The sequence below is a fragment of the Scatophagus argus genome, chromosome 4 (assembly GCF_020382885.2).
Source record: "Scatophagus argus isolate fScaArg1 chromosome 4, fScaArg1.pri, whole genome shotgun sequence".
Taxonomy (NCBI): Eukaryota; Metazoa; Chordata; class Actinopteri; family Scatophagidae; genus Scatophagus; species Scatophagus argus.
In genome coordinates, this window is record NC_058496.1 from 7,320,883 (window position 1) to 7,337,374 (window position 16,492).

Genomic DNA, 16,492 nt, shown 5'->3' on the forward strand with positions numbered 1-16,492 from the left:
AAGGCAGAGCAGGGCTGGATTACCATCCAGTCAAAGCAGACTGGTCTCAGATCTTTGGGGACCCGGTGATTCCGGTCAGCTGGAATATTCTCACTGAGTCTTACTGTTTGGGAAGCCAACCTGGTGAGGCTTTACTGCCTAAACTTGAGTCCTGAGAAAGGGTCAGATCCAGACTGAGGACTTAGATTATTTTAGTGCATGTGTGTTGAAAATGATTTTATTGGTTAAGTGAATCTGACTTGTACAGAGCCTCACCCCCAGGGGTTAGATGAGTTATTGTTTATGGTTTATTAAATTGTTTAAACGAGTTGGGAACAGACGGGGTTAATGCTGAAAAGTGGGTTGTTTTAAAGGTTTCCAGCGGCAGAATATCCTCCAGTGTCCCTGGGTTTGATCTTGGGGTGAAATTTCAATTGCGGTTAGGTCAGTATGAAGGTCACACATTAACCTGAGCTCAGGGTTCAGGGCAGGGTGGGTTATTTTGGGAGGTTGTTAAGCTTGGAGTTAAGTAAAGGGTTAAGATTGGGGTTAATTTTAGGTTTTGGTTTCTGGAAAGTAGGATGCCACTGAAAAAATCTTCAGTCTATACAAGGATAGAAGGTAGAAAATGTGTGTGTGGAGTCATCACATGACTCAGCAGTGTTTATACCAACTCAATCCAGGCACGACTACATGATCACGCGCAAACACACACACACACACACACACACACACACACTGTTTTTCAGGTGATTGTTTCTCTGCCAACTATCAGGGCTCTCTCTATCTCTCTCCCTCCTTCTAAATATGACTGTTTCCCCGCACAGTGAACACAGCTCCGACATGCATGCTGAGACTGGAGGCTCCTTGTAAGAGGAGAAAACTAAAGCAAGGCAGCTGGCCAGTTTTTAATTAAACCCCTCCAGTAAAACTTCATCTTAAATGTAGCCTAACTCACTCTGACTGTATGTGCGAACACCTTACTTGAACAAAGAGCCCCGCCGGCTGCTGGATGAGAGGGGCTGGGTTTGCTCTCCACACTCCACAAACCGTTTCTCTTTGATACCGACAGGAGCCGGATTGGACACAAAGCAACGGGCTGGGTGAGGAAACAAATCTTTTATTATCATTATTATTATTTATTTTTTCTAGCGACGGTTGCTTAAATTGGTACAAATGTCACTATGGGACCAAGGAAGACCACGATCAAGGATGTAGTTTTAAATTTACAAACCCTCATTAAGAAACAGGTTCATAATCTCGCTTCACGGCCTCGCATCAAATAAGAAAATTGAGCGTGATTTTTAATGAATATGACAATCACTGACTGATGACCGCGTCTTCTACAAATCCCGTCAGCAGTGATTCCAGTCCCTCTTGCGCGCACAAAATATCAGCTGGGATTATGTGATGGATCCAGGTTTATGGCTGGCCGTGTGGGCAGGGAAGTTGTTCGAGGTTTTCCAGTGAAACGTCAGATGCACCTCAGTGTTTGGTCACCGGTTATTTCAGAGCCTGTGATCCTCCCGGCGTCCTGACGTCAATTTATAAGGACCCAGCAGTGCCGGGGCGGCAGGCAGATAACAAGGGCTGAGAGGAGGAGAGAAAGAGACGGAGAAAGCCGGACCATGTTGGTGTGATAGTCCCCATTCATTGCTGAGCGTTCTGGTAGGATTTTTCTTGTTTTTATTTCCGTCTCTTTCTTTTTCTTAAGCTCCTTTTTTTTCTCGCGTTTCCCCGCGATACCATTGATATTTCATTCTCATTGAATGGGTTAATGTAAAAAATGTCTCGGGTTTATCAGTAGGTATAAACCAGTCAGTGGTCCAAATTATGGTGGATATTATTGGTTTGATTTGGGGTCTGTGCTGTCATAGCGAATCGGCTTCTCTGTGGCAGCATGTTGTTAATGTTATAGATGTAAGCAGGCTTTTCTTTCCACTTGTGTGCTCTCTTGGTTAAACAGAGGATCACTGTGTCCGGTCCAGAGGCACCGCAGTGTCTCGGTGAAGTGTTTTCCGCTGTCTGACAGGTTGCTTGTCTCCGCCCAGCTGGCACGAAATCGCAACATTTCGAACGCATTTGAAATAAATAAATTAGTGCAAGTATTTCCTGTACCTGCCGATAGGGAGAAGCCGTGTGATAAAGCAGATGAAGGGGATTCCTCTGCACTCTACCTGACTGCACGTCAGTACAGCATCCACATCCCCATAGTAACACTTAGTAAAGCCAGTACTTTGTGTTCCCACTTCCAGCCATCACTAAATAGGCTTCACCTTAAAGCACAGAAAGACAGAACTTGAGTGCACTCTGCATCTCTGCCAGCACATATATATATAGTCTGTCCCTCTGGTCAGCATTTGCCTGGGAGGAGTGTTGTAAGACTCTAACTGTAGTCCTGTATCTTGCCAGTGACAGACCACTGCCAGAGATTAAGAGGGGGGGTCCTCCATTCCAGAGAGTGTATGCGTGTGTGCAGCTATGGGGAAGGACTACTACAAGACCCTGGGCATCCCCAAGGGCTCCAACGAGGAGGAGATCAAGAAGGCCTACCGGCGCATGGCGCTGCGATTCCACCCCGACAAGAACAAGGATGCCAATGCTGAGGAGAAATTCAAGGAGATCGCAGAGGCCTATGAGGTCCTCAGTGACCCGAAGAAGAGGGCCGTCTATGATCAGCTAGGAGAGGAAGGTGAGGAGGAAGGGTTGGGTTGTGTCTTGGTGTATTGCGACCTGTCTGCTTGTGTCCGCTTGGATGCATGCTTCAGCGCTCTGTCAGTGAGGCCTTGTTAAACCTCCATTATGATGCATTAAGTTGTTACTGAAATAGTTCAGGAACAGACTCAGCACCTAATATGACTAGGACTTCAGTGGACTGCAGCCACTCAAGTAATAATACCTCGTCTCATTCGTGTTTTCATGTTTGTGTTGATGTGCAGGAACATGTTTGTCGTTGTCTGTTGTTATCTTTGGTGTCAACAACACTTACCCGCTCTAAAACCTTGTAGTCTACCTCAGCTGGTAGTGCGGTTTTGTATAATGCTGTGTGTGTATGTGCGTGCGTGCTAGCTGACAGACAGATGGCTGAAGATCATTACATGGTTGAGATATGAATAGCAGCGACTGCTGTAGTTTTCATTTGTGGGTGTATTGTGCATGTGCCTCTGGTGAAACAGTGTGTGTTGGTGTGTGTATTTGTGTGAGTGTGTTGGATGGAGTGACCTGGTATTTTATGAGTTCTTCCATCACCAGTGCTACTGGAAGATCAGTGATGCTGTTGGATTTTTCTCGCCCACGAGGGCTCCACTCTCCTCTCTTCTGTTACCCACGTGCGGTGTTTTCTGAGCAGGGTCTCCTTTCTGGTATCTGAGTTCATGTTAATGTGTGTCTTTCATCTGGTGGGTGTTTGAGTATGCATCTGCATCTGAGAGCTCGTTCTTCCCTCTCTTTTCTCCCTCAGGTTTGAAGACAGGAGGCAGCAGCTCTTCAGGTGCGCCTGGCAGCTCAACGTACCACTACACCTTCCACGGGGACCCTCATGCCACCTTTGCCTCCTTCTTTGGTGGCTCCAACCCTTTCGACATGTTTTTTGGCTCCAACCGTAGCCACAACCGCGCCAACGGTTTCTCCTTCCACAATGACCACGACACAGATCAGGACGTGGACATGGATGAGGATGACCCCTTCGCTCATTTTGGGAGACAGTTCGGCTTTCCAGGGGGGATGAACAATGGCTTCCCAGGGGAGGGCCGCAGGAGGAGGGGTGTGCCGTCAGAACGCCTGGGGACAGGTAGAAAGCACCAGGACCCTCCAGTGGTCCACGAGCTGAAGGTCTCACTGGAGGAGATCTTCCATGGCTGCACCAAGCGCATGAAGATCACCCGGCGCAGGCTGAACCCAGATGGGCGGAGCATGAGGACAGAGGACAAGATCCTTAACATTATCATCAAAAAGGGCTGGAAGGAGGGAACCAAGATCACCTTCCCAAAGGAGGGGGACGAAACCCCTGAGAACATTCCTGCCGACATAGCTTTTGTGCTCAAAGACAAAGGGCATGCCCACTTCAAGAGAGACGGTTCCAATATAATTTATAACTGCAAGATCAATCTAAAAGAGGTACGTCTGTCTCTTTTCATTTAATCTTGCTTGCTTTCATCTAATCTCGCTCTCTTCTACCCTTCTGTCTGCTGTTCTTCAGTCTTCCATATTTGTCACTGTTCTGCATGTGCATGAGTAGATAATGCTGCTGAGGTTGGGAGTTTGAGTCCCAATGGAGCAAACAAGGCAGAAATGTTATGCATTCTTGGAGCAGTTTTGGATGAATAAACAAAAACTGCACATTTTTATTCTTCATTCTTGTCATTCAGCCTGGACAAACTGTGGATGAGGTGGAGAGGTGTGACTGTAATTTAAGGGTAGGATTATGTCCTGTTTGGTGGTCATATAGAACATACTGAGGAGCGAGTGTTTATATATATGTGTGTGTGTTATTGCAGAGTCACTGCAGTGTGAGAGAAGCAGCAGGAATGTGGTGTCCCTGTGTGACCGGCATAGAGCTGTCGTCCTCACTCGCTCTGCACTGCTGTATGAATATACATAAACACACACGCAACCAGCCACACACAAAACTACACGCAGGCATAAACATGCATGCAAGCGTACGCTCTCTTGCATCAAACGTATTTGCAAACACTCTCAAAGATGGATTGCAGTATGACAGTTGTGACAATCCAGGCTGCTATTACTGTGACTGGAAGAACGTTTAATTAGCTGCTCCTACGAGGGCAACGGGTCCAGCACAGCTCTGCTCTCTGTCTGAGAATTACACAAGCTTTAATGTTTCTATTAGAGCTGCCTCTCACCACTCCGTACTCCCCGTGCTCAGCTTAATGGCAGGTGTTCTCAAAGAGTTGGAGATGTTGGGGGAGTTGTTTGCACTCCAGTCAAGCCAATTTTGAACATTTTCCCCTAAAAGCAGCACCGACTCTCACATCCCTGCAGAGGCAATTCACCAGTAAACAAGGGTGCCTGCACACAGCGCAATTATTAGGACAGCCTAGTTAATGAGAGCACATTAGAGTTTAAGTTGCAGTAAGCAGGAGATGGTACTTGATCAGACCTGCACAATGATTAAATGTGCACTGCATAACTCCCACGGCTAAATCCTCTGCTCCAACAGCAGCCAAATATGAGTCTTCAGCCTGATGCAGCTTAAGACGCGATGGGGGAAAGAAGAGATGTGGATGAGGATGGGGGGGTGGGGGTGTCCAGGGAATATTAGGGAAGTGGGTCAGATGATTCAGTATCCAAAGCAAATAAGAGCTCATATTCCACTGCTGCACTCTGCTCTGCTTCCCTGAAGATGTGATGCTGCAGTGAAAATACAGCACCAGCTACATGCTGCACACCAGACAACCTGCCACATATAATGACAAATGGCAGTCATTGCACCAGTACATAATATAACAAGTCCACAAGATGATTGTTTCCATCAACACAGAAATTCTCCAAATGCTCATTCTAAAGTACAAAATCAGGCTAGGATTTAATATTTTGAAATGAGCAGTTCTTTTCTCATGTTTTTACTTATGTATGGCTCCCCTGCTATTCATTTGTTTGCCTGAAGCATGCCCTGATGAGCAGCTGCGTTTAGCACCAACAAACACTCGTTTAGCCACACTAGAAACTCCTGGGAGGCACCGTGACAGCAGCAGTTAGAGAGTTTTGCACAAATTTGACATGTTGATGTCCCTATACCTGTACCTATAGACTGGCTCTTTCTGGCGTTGATGATGCCTCTGCAGTAGGGTGGTATCGTCTGTGGCTGTGCATTTCTAGGTTTTGTAATCACTGCATTCAGCTCAGCAGCAAAACCTGCGTCCAAACTCACCTAGGTGCTATCTATAGCTGTTGGGCTCTTAACGCAAAGTGGACAGCTCTGTAGAGCTTCACCTCTGATATAATTTAGAAAGGCAAATATACTGATTATCCACAGCGGTAGAAGAATCACTGGAAGCACTGTCATTGCACTTTCATTTAAATACAGCAACAGCTACCAGTATTCAGGACAAGCATGTGCTAAGGCTATGGGCTGTACTGACAGCCCACAGAGTTACAAGGACACCAAAGGTTATAAAGACACTTTTAAACTGATCCTCTCAGCTGATTATAACTGTAGAGTTAAGCATGAAGCATAGGGTTAACACTGATGGTCAATGTTAGCATATGGCCCCAGACAATGAATGTAAATCACAAATATAGCAAATCAAAGTGTATGTGTGTGTTTGTGTCTCTAGAGCTATGCTGTCTGAGCTAAGGCTTATGCAATCAGTGGGCCCCCAGAACAGCAAGCAGTGTGTCGAGCGTCATGGCAACCTGTGTCTGTGTGTAAGGCTTGTATTAGTGAATGGAACTGTTCATAACAGGAGGATGAGCACTAGTCTCTATCATAGTCATGGACTAAATCACCTCCTAATGTGTGTGGTGGAGGCTGATGTCACGGCTGGAAAACTCTGTCTGTCCTCTGAAGCAGCTGCTCTGTTTGACTGAAGTTCAACTGTCCACATGTCCATCCCTGATTGTTTAAAAAACACCAGACGAGACAAGAAAATCCTCCAGCAGTCTTACAACATTGCCCACGTAATGACCTGGACTGGGTGTTAGAGGTTAAGCATGTGCCAGTGTGGACAAAGTCACTATTACATCATGATTGGCTGGTTGCCTTGAGATGAAGAGTTGGTGAAAAAATGAAATATTTCAACACCTGTGGATCGGCACAAAGAATGGCAGACATTCACGTTTTCCTCTAATGCCGCGCTGAGGTTAACATTAGCCGTATTGACTGAGATTTCTCAATGATAAATTCATGGATCGCCAAGAAATTTGTTACATACATTCATGTTCTCCCCAGGATGATTTGTAATAACTTCGCTGATCCTCAGACTTTTCATCTTGTGTCGTCAACTGGTCGAAGTCCTTTGTCTAATACTTTGGTGTCCACCAGTCCACAGCTAATTAGCAATTGTTAGCATGTTAACATGTTAAATTATGAAGGTCAGCAGTGTATCTACACCTGCAAAAAAATAGAGGAAAAAAGGGAGGATAACATGCAACAAAGGCCGGACGTCACAACCACACGGTCAGCGTCCCAAAACCCTTTGACGACCAAGACATCAAACCATCCTCCTAGTCAATTATAGTTTATCTACACTGGCTCTCTGCAACTTTACGGTATTTTTGACTAACCTTGTTTTTTGTAGTAAATTATTCTTTAACAACTGCATTATATAAGAAAAGTTTTTAATTCATCAGTATGTTCATTCACAGAGTTGTGGAGTCGCGTATAGTTCTTTTTACTCAATGCAAATCTGGCGAGTGATGCTCACTGGAAAGCCTGTGAAGTCGTGATAACCACAGGTCTCCGTGTTTAGTTTAGCGCTCTCTACACTCTGACTGGATTCATCAGGCATTGTGATAAGGAACTGAGGCTTAGTGTGTGTGTATGTGTGTGTGTGTGGGTGTTTGTGTGTCTGTTCTTTCTCCTCGTCCTGCCAGCCCATCTGACAAGCCCTCCAACTATTTACGAGCTCAGCCGATTCCTGCCTCACTTCATTAGGCCCAGCTATGAGACTGTTGCTAAAATTAGTCCCCTGTGCAATGTGTACCCCCCCAACACTGACACACACCCCTCTATCTACACACACACACACACCAGAAAACTTTTCCACTGCCAAGTCATGTTTTTCTAGTGTTCCTAATTTGAATTCTGTTTTCTAGACCCCACAGAAGTCGATCGATAGTAAAACTTTCTCTCACATGTGTACACACTCATAGACGATGAACACACACATAAAACATGTGGAAGTTTTCTTGTCTGGATGATGTACTGACGGAAGATGAACTTCTTAGTTCATGGAAACATTAAGTCATTGAGATATTCATGGCTTTGGCATTTAATTCCTACTAAAGATATTAACGCTCTCGGTCTGCTTTCCTTCTTTCTCCTGCAGGCGTTGTGTGGCTGCACAGTTAGCATTCCCACGCTGGAAAACCGCATCATCTCGCTGCCCTGTCATGACATCATCAAGCCAGGGACGGTGAAGCGACTCAGAGGGGAAGGCCTACCTTTCCCCAAGAACCCGTCTCAGCGTGGTGACCTCATAGTGGAATTTACTGTCCGGTTTCCTGACAGGATCCCACCTCAGTCCAGAGAGATTATCAGACAACACCTCCCCCAGTCATAGGAAGACTCACCTTCAACCCCTCCACCACCACACACTCCAGACTAAATGGCCCAAACCCAGAAAAACAACCCTTACTACTCCTTTATTTCTCATATTTTGTATTGTAGTTTCCTTTCCCCCTTCCAGTCTCCATGTCCTGTGTTAACGCACGCAGCATTGAACAGACGCTGTTGTTTGTAGGGACTTTGAAGCGGGATGATGAGGGAAGGATTCCAAGTTGAAAGGCAGTACCAGGATGTAATTATTTGTTTGTTTTGTCTTTTGGCCCAAGAAGGCACACAGGCACCTGAGCAGTATAGTAGGGCTGAAGATGGGCTCAGGCTTTTACCAGATCCTCTTTTCTTAACTCTGTTTTTTACAGATTTATCAGTAGTTTTATATGCTGTCCAGCTCTCTCTGATCCTCGTCTTTTTGTGATAGGATGAAGCGTGAGATATTTTTTAAAACATTTTTTCCAGGATTTTCATTCTCCACAGGAAGTTTCAAATAGGAATATTTATTTTTACCTTGAGTGTACCAGCAGCTTCAGTGTGTTCAGTACCGACCACAGTTTTAACATAACCCCAACCCCCCTTCCCCCCACACCCCCTGCCACCTGCTTTTCTCTTCCTTTCAGTCTGATAAAGCATTGTGCTTGAAGTCCGTAGGCTGTTTACTGCTTAGTAAGGTTTCCCCTTAAAATTGTGATCTATACTCTGATGCGTGCACACTTAAAGTCCCGCATTAGTCCGAGTAATAATAAGCATATCTCAGCTGCATTGGAAAATCTGGGAATGACAATCATATACTGTAACAGCAGTGGAAGCTTGGATAATACAGTCTGCACATAATATGGGTGCTTTCCCTTCTAACAGCCTGGCTCGTTGTCTGAGGGACGTTTAGGTGCCTTAGCCCAGTGTCATACCACATATATGAACACAAAAACACACACACACACACAGGTCACACTGTAACATAAACAACAGCCATGTTAAGTGCACAACAGACAATGCCCTATGCTGTGTTAGACATTACCATTCTCTTAATGGTGGTGATCTCGACAAAAAAACGTGATTACGCAATGTAGAGTCGATCACCACATTGTACTGTAAGCAGGCAAGGACTTTTTAGGGAGAGATTTGCTACATAAGTGATGAATTTTGCCAATGTATCCCTGTAAAGTGCCGTACAAGTACAGGCTGGATTTCTCAGAGGAATGTAAGTGTTAAGTTAATCTGAAGTCAATAGTAAATAGTCAAGATTTCTCTGGGAAAACCAGCTTTGTTGTGTATATTCTGCTTTCTCTTGTGCCATTTGAAGGCAATGTCTCGGTGCTACTGCGAGCAGTGCCAAAAATAGACACCCTTTGGGTCTACTTTTTGGGTTCATGGAATCCTCAGTTTGTGATTTGATAACTGCTTCTGCCCCTGTAACATCTGTACATTGAATTTTACACGTTTTTTCAGTAGAAAACCCTGTTTAGGAAACAGGTTTTGTAAGAGACAGGTGTTCTCTGTCTCAGCTGCGGGGGGCTCTGAAAGTTCTCCTCAGCTCTTCCTGCTGTAGTTTATGTCAATGATAATCTGTGTGTATGAGAATGGTTTTTGCAGACAGCCCTGGTAGGTTATATATGTGATGTGTATTGGAAAATGTTTTAATGAATCATGTTGATAAATGCACTTTTATGTCATAAAGAGTACTGACAAAACAACAAGGCGCCCTGCCTCTCAGAGCCTCCGGGGATGCTGGACTGTGGCCACAGCCGGAATACACATGTACTTCTGATGAAAGACTGTCTATATTTATGATCTTTTCAAAATGGCAACAAATAAACCAAATGTGTGAACTTCACAGTTTGTGTCATCTGAGTTCCTCTTTCAAGAATTATAAGCTACCTTAGTATGAATTCGCCCCCCCAAAGTTTCACCTTACTGAGTATGTTTGCACACACATTACTGTCCTGGTTTCGATCTTAACACTGGTGTGATGTTTACATGTAACATGGAAAACCCGCTTATTCTTATCATACATGATATATATAATCCTGCTCATCTGCATGCAGATGTGTCTTGATTCTTCAACATCTTAACCACTCATGTTAGCACCTCAACTCAGTGGTGAAAAGTAATAAAGCATATTAAATCAAGTACTATACTTCAGTAGAATTTTTAGCAACTTGTACTTTACTGGAGTATTTCAAGAATTAAAAAGAATGAATTAAGAACAATTAAGAATCACTTTATTGGCAGCATATATATTTTTACATACACACACTGAATTTGTCTTCTGCATTTAACCCATCCATAGTTGAACACACATGCAACACCTGACAAATTACATGCAGTGAAACACACAGGAGCAGTGGGCTGCATCAAGCAGTTTGAGATTAATATTTTACATAAGGAACACGACATTTTGAGAAAATACTATTAGAAAGTAGCTTTACATAACATTGAAATCCAAATGGACAGCTTTTCCCTTTTGCCCCGCCCCTCCAGGGGTGGGCAAACTACTGCCCGCGGGCCACATCCGGCCCGTTGGTCCTGTTGATTCGGCCCGCCGAAGATTGGTACAGAATTGCCTAAATCAAATCATATGATAATTATGACTGCATTCATTTGACCTTGTCCTGTAATGCCTGGCGTTCCACCAGGTGGCGCATTACATTGACTTGATTTTGCGGAATCCAGGGCCGCTCTCTGTTGATACTCTGCTACTGGTCTGAACCCATCTGCAACAATGAGTGTGAAAAAGAATAGAAACGTCGACAGTGAGTGCGAAATGTTTAATAAAGAATGGACAACCAAATATCTTTTCACTTAAGTCCGGGCAAAGGTTGTATGTCTTATTTGCCAAGAAACTTTTTTTGTTTGTTTTAAAGGAATACAACATCAGCGGTCACTTTTCTACCCAGCATGCTAATTACGCTAACAACCAGTCAACGAACCGACGGCTACCGCTCAGAGGCTGGCAGCTAGTTTGCAGGCTCAGCAAAACACCTTTATCCGACAAGAATCAAGCACGAAGGAAAGTTATTTGCAGGCATTCAAACTAGCAAAGACCAGCAAACCTTTCTCCGAAGGGGAGTTTCTCAGAGAGTGCATGGTAGAGACAGCAGGTATCTTGTGTCCTGAGAGCAAGAACAAATCAGAAAAATTAGCTTATCACCAGCCGTGTCAAGCTAATTGACGAAGATTTAGTTAGCAAGCTAAACAACAAAGCGGAGTCATTTACACTATATTCCTTGGCACTGGACGAAAGTAATGACACAAAGGACAGCTTTTAATCTTTATCGGAGGGATTAATGACAATTTTGAGATAACGTGGAGAGGACTTGTATGAAAGTGTCGGGGGGGCACTGAGAGCCACAAGCTACCTTGGAGTGCGCTTGCCAATGTTACCACAGATGGACCGCCAAATCTGACTGGGAAAAACGTCGGGCTGCTCAAAAGAATCCAGGAAGCACAGTGTAAATCCGTATTGCAGCTCGATCATGTAGCGAAGACAATTGTATAACTCGTTAACTTTATTCGAGCAAGCGGACTTCAGCATCGTCGTTTTATTAAGTTTCTTGCAGAAACTGACGCTGATCACCAGGACTTGTTTTACCGCCCTAATGTGCGCTGGTTTGTGCATGAAATGTTCAAAAACGTCAGAGCCTCCAAAACCAAGCTAGCTTTATTTTCAAAGCAAATGTCAAATAAGCCATTCGCTCGTTTCCCCACACTGGCTGCGCTGAAAGAGGCACCTGGACACGACATGCACGCAAAAATTGACAGTTCACTTCAGCTGGTGTCATGTCCCTTCACGCAAGACCCTGAAACGGCACCACATGAGTTGCAGTTGGAACTGATGGATCTCCAATGTGACACCGCCTTAAAGGAGAAGTTCAACTCTCTTAAGCTGGATGACTTTTATGCTTCATTAAATGCAACCAGATTTCCAAACATCCAGAAGATGGCACAGAGGATGCTGGTGTTGTTTGGCTCTGCCTATGTGTATGAACAGACTTGCACCACCCCACAGATCCCGGGTGAGTGATGAACACCTCAGATCAACAACACTGCTCACACTAAAAAGTAAATGTAAGTATTAACACTGTAATGCCTTTAATATGTTTATGTTTGATATGTATGCATCTGGTGCTGACCCTGTCAAACTTTAAAAGTCAGTGCGGCCCCTGGGCCACCCCTGCTCTAGATGTGTAAGACGGTTTAATTTGAATAACCGTTTGAGGCCTAAAAAGGTCAAATTGCCCAATACTACATTATCAAAAATCCGTTTTGCAAAACTTTGTGTTGCCCAACTCTGATTTCCTGCTCCATTAAGCATCTCACAACCCCCTAAGTTGAGAACGGATGGAGAGATCTTATTCTGTGAACAGCAGTTAAAACAAGCCCTGTGTTACTACAGTAAAACTTGCACATGGATGCATCAGTATCAAATGTAATGTCTTCTAAATAAATAAATAAATGAATGTCAGGCATCAGGGCTATTTTTCTTTTACTTTTGATACTCAAAGTACATTTTGCTGGCATTACTTTACATCTTTTGGTACATAAATAAATAGCTGAGATGCTGAGGAATGAAGGCACCCTGCATGCAGGTGATCAGAAACCTGGATAGCATTATGGTCATATTGACAGGAATATGAATTACTGGGTTTCTCATGTTCTGATCATGTAAACATCTGATCCTTAATAAGATCAATAAGACTGACAACTGAGATACTAATGTGTATGTAAAAAAAACCCTAACAGATTTGTTATAAGTTTTTAGAAAGCCATAAAAGGAAGGTTTTTTTTTTCCAATCTTTTTTGACCAAACATTGGGGATAAACTGTATGTTTATCTGTGCTATCTCAGTGAGCTGGAGTTTGGACATTTTCCATCAGTCTGAGTTACAGTTAAACAAATGAAGAAGACTTTGACCTGAACCTTTTAAAATCCAGATGGACAGCTAACCCCCCGGCCCCTTTCCCAGAGTGATACCCGGTAAGAAAACTAAAGCGACATGAATTCACTGTGTGTTTAATCTCTGTACTATTTTCAGACTGTTTTGGAGTGACTGCTAGTCAATCACTTTATGCTGCTGCTGCTGGGTCAGGAGGCTGTCAGGGCAGGTGATCTGCATTAAGACACTCATATGGTACAACCTTTCTGGTCGATAACTTGTCTTTGTGTGTGTGTGTGTGTGTGCTTCACATGCTAAGTATATAGCGCACAATTAGTGAACCATGGCTCGAAGATGTGCTGCAGTAACACCAGTATGACTAATCCTATATACCTGTATCAGCTATTTCTGGCAGTGAGGCTGGGTTCACAGAAGGTTTATATTTCCACCACTTTTCAGTTCAGAGGGTGAAAACAGTAAGAAGTGGTAGTTTTTTGTTGCTCTGCAAGCAGAACTTTCATCTACAGTATGATGAATACTGCCATGTGAAAGACCTTTGCACATGTAGAATGTATGCATATATATACACACACAACCCCTGCTGCTGCAGTGCAGGAGTTAATGAATACAGATGTGAGTGTGAATTAGTAACAAGGTATTAGGACTTAGTCATGATGACTGGATCCTGATTCCATAAGTGTCTCCCTGTTAACACCCTGCATGTTACTGTCTTTTCTCCAGGTCCTCAGAGCTGAAACATGAGTGCCTTTGTGACTCTCTCAACAGGGCAAAGGATGCCCATGGTCGGACTCGGCACCTGGAAGAGCGCTCCAGGGCAGGTAGAACTATACAAACCGTTACTCTGGCTTTGTTTGTTACAAGCAAAGTGTGTTTCTGGAAACAGTTTGTGTGTGTGTGTGTGTGTTATCAGGTGAAGCAGGCAGTGCTGGCAGCTTTAGACTGTGGATACAGACACATTGACTGTGCTGCTGCATACAACAATGAGCAGGAGGTGGGAGAGGCTCTGGCCATCAGGGTCGGCACTGGGAAGGTGAGAAAGTCCGGTTCAGCTTGAATTAGACTTGATCTTGGAAACAGCAGTTGACAAAACAATTTGAACTCATGATCCACTTGTCCTGGTGTGTCTCACCAAAGTGCAGATGTTCAAACTTTACTGTTAGCAGTTTGACAGCTGAGTAAATTTAATTTGCTGATGGTGACAGTGTTTTAAGGGGTAAAAAAAACTCCAGAACGAGAGGGTAAGTGGAGTCTGAGTTATGATTTTGTTTTTTATTTCTTACATTTAGCTTAATGTTAATAAAAAGTTTACTAAATGTCGATTGTGACTTGCCAATAACAAGTTTGCTGTCATGAGTCTTTATTCAGTGCTCACAATAGAGTCAAACAAAGTCCACAAGGGCACCTCTGTCTGCTTGGGGGTTAAACAGCTGACCATGAACTGCAGTTGCATTTCTGTCCTTCATTTCTAAAATGAAGTCCATAAAATCCTCAAACAGTCTACATATATAATTCATTTTTTGTTAGAGTTAGGTTGTTGGGTTTAGAATTAAAAAATGAAGTCAAGATAGGAATTGCAGTTTAGTACACACTCTGAGTTAAGATTACCAGTCTAGGTGCTGAAACATTGACATGACAAACTCCCTTACAGTCCATAGATAATATCTGTCTCTGATTCAGTCTTGTCAGGTATAGTAATGTATACCCATTATCCTTTCCCCTCCAGGCTTTGTGTCGTGAGGAGGTGTTTGTAACATCCAAACTGTGGAACACCAAACATCACCCAGAGGATGTTGAGGAAGCGTGCAGGACCAGTCTGGTCCACTTGGGCCTCTCCTATCTGGACTTGTACCTTATGCACTGGCCTATGGCATTTCAGTGAGCAGCTGCACATAATAAACCAGTATCGTCTGCCAGTGCTTGTCACAGTGAGGATCAGTGTGGTAATGGTGTATGACGTTAGCTGAAGCAGCCTTTGTGTGTGTGTGTGTTTTAGGCGGGGGAAGGAGCTGATGCCTCGAAGAGAAGATGGAAGTATTTGTTACTCTGACATACACTACAGAGATACTTGGGCAGCCATGGAGAGCCTTGTGGACAAAGGTTTAGTCAAAGCTATAGGGCTGTCCAACTTCAACGCCGGACAGATTGATGATATCATCAGCATGGCCAGACACACACCTGTGGTGAACCAGGTACAATGTGGCTTTCTCATAGGCCAGAATAAATACATTTATTTATGTTTTATGGGCAATAGTGGACTGTAAGCCGGAAAGTGTTTATTGTGCCACAGGTGGAATGCCATCCTTACTTTTCTCAAGCGGATCTTCTGTCTCACTGTCGGTCAGTGTCATTGAAATTTCACACATTATCAAAACTTCTGAGGTCAGTTCTGTCAAATGTTGTTCCCTGTGTGTCAGTAACAGTGCATATTCCTCTGCCTCAGCTCAGTGGCTGTTTGTGTGACAGCCTACAGTCCTCTGGGCAGCGGGGACAGACCCTGGGCCTCTCCGGATGAACCAAGTCTGCTACAGGATCCTAGACTGGGAGCAATTGCCCAGAGATATCAGAAAACACCTGCCCAGGTCATACTCAGGTAAAATCTTCTTCAACTACAGAATCTCTAAACTCAGGCGTAAATTCAGTCAAGCGAGTGACGTACAGAATCAGAACCAAACCCTGACCACCTTGACAGCTGCTGAACTCTTTGGCGTCCTTTTGGCAGGTGGCACATCCAGAGAGGTGTCGTGTGCATCCCTAAAAGTGTGACGCCCACCAGGATCCAGCAGAACTTGCAGGTGTTTGACTTTTGCCTGTCAGAAGACGACATGAAGCTGATAGGATCCTTAAACTGCAACAAGCGCTTCATCGTTCCAACAGTCGAGGTGAGTCTCTGATTTTATGATACCTCACAAGAATCCATCTGATATGGGGGGCGTCCTAGACTGAACTTTGGGTCCAACATCCTGACTTGTGTGGTTTTCTATATTTAAAAAAAAAAATCGTGTAATTATGTGAGCATAGCTAATTGTTGTTTTTCCCCCCCAAACAGAGGGATGGCAAGAGAGTGTGGAGAGATGCAGAACATCCTCATTTCCCCTTCTGTGATCCTTACTGAGTCTACGCACAAAGAATGAAATATTGTATTGTGAAAGATGAGCGTTACATATGCTGAAGAAACCAAATTTCTAAAATCGAATTCAGATATTGTCAGAGTTTATTTTCCTTTTTCTCTTTGGGATGAATAGCATTAATATAAAGTCCCTCCTCCAGTTAAAAGGTGTTTTTCCATCTTGTTCCTACAGTTCAACATTTGATCCAATTCTCAGCATTCACAACTGTGACGGGGAAACTTGAAGCCACCAGCTGCACAAACTTTAGAG

At 44.0% G+C, this 16,492-nt stretch overlaps 2 protein-coding genes across 7 annotated transcripts; both read left to right on the forward strand.

Moving 5' to 3' along the window:
• Positions 1-704: 704 nt before the first annotated feature.
• On the forward strand, positions 705-10,052 carry dnajb5 (DnaJ heat shock protein family (Hsp40) member B5). Of its 4 annotated transcripts, XM_046387258.1 has the most exons (5): positions 706-1,082; positions 1,492-1,647; positions 2,392-2,671; positions 3,440-4,095; positions 7,989-10,052. In XM_046387258.1, the coding sequence occupies exons 3-5, from the start codon at positions 2,461-2,463 to the stop codon at positions 8,220-8,222; spliced, it is 1,101 nt and encodes a 366-aa protein (XP_046243214.1). In that variant the 5' UTR covers positions 706-1,082; positions 1,492-1,647; positions 2,392-2,460; the 3' UTR covers positions 8,223-10,052. The 4 variants fall into 4 exon arrangements, with proteins under 4 accessions (XP_046243215.1, XP_046243214.1, XP_046243216.1 ...); XM_046387259.1 differs by lacking the exon at positions 1,492-1,647 and having other exon boundaries at positions 705-1,082; XM_046387260.1 differs by lacking the exon at positions 706-1,082 and having other exon boundaries at positions 1,100-1,647; positions 2,438-2,671.
• A 1,903-nt stretch (positions 10,053-11,955) lies between these two features.
• Positions 11,956-16,308, forward strand: akr1a1a (aldo-keto reductase family 1, member A1a (aldehyde reductase)). Of its 3 annotated transcripts, none has more exons than XM_046387265.1 (9): positions 11,956-12,234; positions 13,254-13,323; positions 13,836-13,933; positions 14,026-14,145; positions 14,839-14,990; positions 15,109-15,304; positions 15,403-15,452; positions 15,556-15,705; positions 15,835-16,308. In XM_046387265.1, the coding sequence occupies exons 3-9, from the start codon at positions 13,853-13,855 to the stop codon at positions 16,004-16,006; spliced, it is 921 nt and encodes a 306-aa protein (XP_046243221.1). In that variant the 5' UTR covers positions 11,956-12,234; positions 13,254-13,323; positions 13,836-13,852; the 3' UTR covers positions 16,007-16,308. The 3 variants fall into 3 exon arrangements, with proteins under 3 accessions (XP_046243221.1, XP_046243220.1, XP_046243223.1); XM_046387264.1 differs by having other exon boundaries at positions 11,957-12,234; positions 13,254-13,349; XM_046387267.1 differs by lacking the exons at positions 11,956-12,234; positions 13,254-13,323 and adding an exon at positions 13,134-13,195 and having other exon boundaries at positions 15,835-15,994; positions 16,162-16,308.
• The last annotated feature ends 184 nt before the right edge of the window (positions 16,309-16,492 follow it).